Here is a 3,496-nt window from a genome sequence, read left to right as displayed (position 1 = left end):
CTTCTTGGAGTCCGTTGCTGCGGATGGACCATTTGAATCTGGTTTTGGTAATGGCACAATTGGTTCATTATTGAGACGCCTTCTCATGTTTGCGGCTTGTTCTAGCTGTCCTTGTGCGACCTGAAATTTTCAATGAATGTTTCTCATCACAACTGACACAGAACTTTACATAGAGGTAGCGAAATAACAGATTAACGGGTGAACATGTAGCTACATGAGAAAGTAGTCGTTTTACCTGTAACTGAGTTCGCACGCTCTCCAGTTGTGATTCCTGAACAAACATAGGTAAATAAGCATAAATTTATGGCAACTCATGACAAGAAATTGTTATGAGAATGTCGAGAAAACCCTCTTTGTTCCATATATGTGCAAAAGATTTAAAAACAAATTGAAGTATACATCAAGAGCAACATATCAAGTTGGGGTAAGTTCAGACCTGTTCTTGAAGTGCTTCCTTCAACCGAGAAACCAGAGCTTCTCTGTTGCCTTCAACTGATTTAATCTTCTCAATGCACTGTTTTAAAGTAGCCTCCTCTTCCTGTATCTCTTCTCCTAATGACACCCTGCGAGGGTCCCCCGCTATAAACGAATAAAATTTTCAGAAATTCCATGAAGTAAATTTAGGAGAATATTCAGAAAGACAACTAAACTCGGATGACCAGTCTAGATAAATGCAAGAATGAATCCAAACCCAAAGGACTACTTTTCTCATTCAGATTGACTTCAATTAGGTCCACCAATTTCAGATTATCCTATCATATTATAGATATAACTCCATCATTAATATTTCTGAATTACCTAGTTCCTATAATTTCTGACATACACAACTACCGGAACCTAGTGGTCATTAGTCTAATCTTTTATGCATACTTTATTATCCATTTCGGTAACTCTTTACTCTGATGGGAACAAGTGGTGATGATCTTTTGTGAAGTGATAGGATATAATTATGAAAGGAATGGTTTTAGCTACAACTCAAACAAATTCATAATCAACAAGATGTGGGAAACACTATTTATGTTTAACATAAAATACAATCAGTTTTTTGATCATTTATACTATAAGTCACTAGCTCAGTTTAATAGGCCTCAGATATAACAGGAAAAATCTAAACGCATAAGTATATAGGACAAGCTTTCATATATGTGTCCAACAATTGATAGGATATAATTATCTTAGAATGGTTTAAGCCAAAACTGAAACAAATTCAAAGTCAACGATATGTGGGAAACATTATTTATGTTTAGCATACTAACATATTAGTTTTAAATCATTTATTACAAATCATTAGCTCAGTTCTCACATAATAGGCTTCCGATATAAGAGCAATGAATAAATGAATGTCCAATGGGGCGAGTTTTCATCTATATGTCCAATTATTTTCAACTGTTTAGTCCAAAATAGTTTCTATTCTTAGTTCTATGACCAATCAATAGATACCAGATAGATTTTAACAATCCTAGACAATAGTAAAATATTCTTGCTACCTCGAGCACAAGCTAGTTCAACATCCTTCTCCATCTTTTCTAGACGACGCACTGCATTCTTGCACTTTTCCAGGTCTGTATCCTCGTCTGGGTGTTCGCTCAGCACGGTATGAAGTGCAGAGACGATCTTTTCAGCTGTTCCTCCAATAGACAATTTCTGGTTTAAGTTCAGAAACATTGATCAAGCACTTTCTTCAAGCCTGAGTGAGAGCTCAACAAATACTAAGCAGAAAGGAGAAATTGAAGATTGAATTCTTACTGTTTTTATAGAGCGCGAATCTCTTCTCATGATCTTTACAGAACCAGAACGTGAGCGCTTTTTATTCAATTCCAATGCAGGGAGAGGTTCAGAGCCAAGCATTAGATCCTTAAGGCCTCGTGCACGAGATCCAAAAACTCTTCTTTCTTCCCAAATATTAACCTAAAAATATTAAGCAATAGGTAAAAATAAAATCAAGAGTTAGTATTTTTTTTTCAAGGTAAATGTGCTAGTCAGGTAAGGCTCCCCACTACAATGGGAAATAATTGACTTGCAGCGAAACACTAGATGCTTACTTACCTAAGAGCAGGTAGGTAACTGTTTTATCAGTTTTGTGAAACATACACATGAGAAGAATTGTGTCTAACACACCAAGAAAAGTTACAGATGCTTCAGAAGGAACTTTTGACGGACGTATGTGAAACTATGCCTATCAAAAGGATAAGCATGTAAATTATACCAACAACTATCAACCCCCAATTTATGAGCAATAGCATACGCAGATCTTAACGCATCAGAAAATAACACGTCCAAGATTTAAAATTATATACGTACGCAAAGAGAAGGAAAAAACAAGAGGATGTGCCTATATAACAAACATGAATCGTGCTGGTACAGCTGGATTCTAGGAGGCATGATTATGCTGTTAACTTATCCATACATGGTAACTATAGGTTCTCAAAGCTGCAGAACAATTTTACAAGTTCCACAACACATGGTAACTATAGGTTCTCAAAGCTGCAGAACAATTTTACAAGTTCCACAACAGCTATCAACAAATTCAACACTCATTATGTGCTGGCCTGGAACAATTTTACAAGTTCCACAACAGCTATCAACAAATTCAACACTCATTATGTGCTGGCCTGCAGACAAATACAACTACAATTAGTAGGTGTCTTTCTGTAAAACCTTTAACAGCCAGGCAGGTATACGCAAGCAACCATCCAGCAACTTCTCAAATTCTCGAAGAAAAGGAAAGAAGGACAGCATAATTAAAGGACAAATAGATTTCGTAGCAAAGGCATTACATGAGAGGAGATCTCAAAAGGCAATTAGCCTCACAGAACTTGCATTCGATGGTAAATTTCAGTGGCCGAAGCAACACCAATTTATAAGTAACTTTATAGTAAAATAAACTACAAGCGCAGAAGCAATATTATATGAGCAGGTCAAGCATACTTGCAGCAACTTTCTTCAGTAATTAAGAAGGTAAAGATCCTCACCAGTCTAGAAACAACATTCTTTCCATGATCATCACCATTCTCCATAACAACTTTGACGGCTGCTGGAAGAACCTTCCAAAACTCACCAACAAACTCTGATCCTGTCCGCTTGCTGTTCTGCAAGATGTCATTGGCAAGATATAGAAGTGGTACTTTTTGCTCTTTTTGGGCACTATGGAATTGCTTATCCCATGTTTGAACAACTTGTTCTGCATTCTTCCGATGAAATATACACCAATGTGATAAAGCTAACAGGTACGAGTTAAGGTGACACATTGAGATCATCTTAATAATGTAAACAAGAAGCACAAAGCTTAAAGCGGAAGAATGACTGATAGCTAAGAGGAAACATTTTTATTGATTAAAAACAAACAACTCCTGAGACGACAAAAATACGACCTTAAAGCGAAGAATGACAATGGGGATGCCACCAGTTATTCGGAGATTTAAGGTACCAAACAAACTGCTTCACCAATAATAACTTTAGTGCTACAGAATACTTGGCAGTTCATGAGTAAAGTCAC

General features: G+C 36.6%; 1 protein-coding gene across 1 annotated transcript in view; it reads right to left on the bottom strand.

Moving 5' to 3' along the window:
* The window catches only part of LOC109832500 (regulation of nuclear pre-mRNA domain-containing protein 1B), a 5,348-nt gene that overhangs the window by 354 nt on the left and 1,498 nt on the right, over positions 1-3,496 (bottom strand). The window contains exons 3-8 of the mRNA XM_020399852.1: positions 2,973-3,220; positions 1,747-1,908; positions 1,488-1,644; positions 437-579; positions 236-271; positions 1-120 (exon numbers count right to left, since the gene is read on the bottom strand). The exon at positions 1-120 is cut by the window's left edge and continues 354 nt beyond it. Coding sequence (XP_020255441.1) covers positions 1-120; positions 236-271; positions 437-579; positions 1,488-1,644; positions 1,747-1,908; positions 2,973-3,220 — 866 coding nt within the window. The remainder of the gene's footprint in view (positions 121-235; positions 272-436; positions 580-1,487; positions 1,645-1,746; positions 1,909-2,972; positions 3,221-3,496) is intronic.

Source organism: Asparagus officinalis, chromosome 3 (assembly GCF_001876935.1).
Source record: "Asparagus officinalis chromosome 3, Aspof.V1, whole genome shotgun sequence".
NCBI lineage: Eukaryota > Viridiplantae > Streptophyta > Magnoliopsida > Asparagales > Asparagaceae > Asparagus > Asparagus officinalis.
The sequence above is the reverse complement of the archived record's forward strand: the minus strand, read 5'-3'. Positions and strand labels throughout refer to the sequence as shown.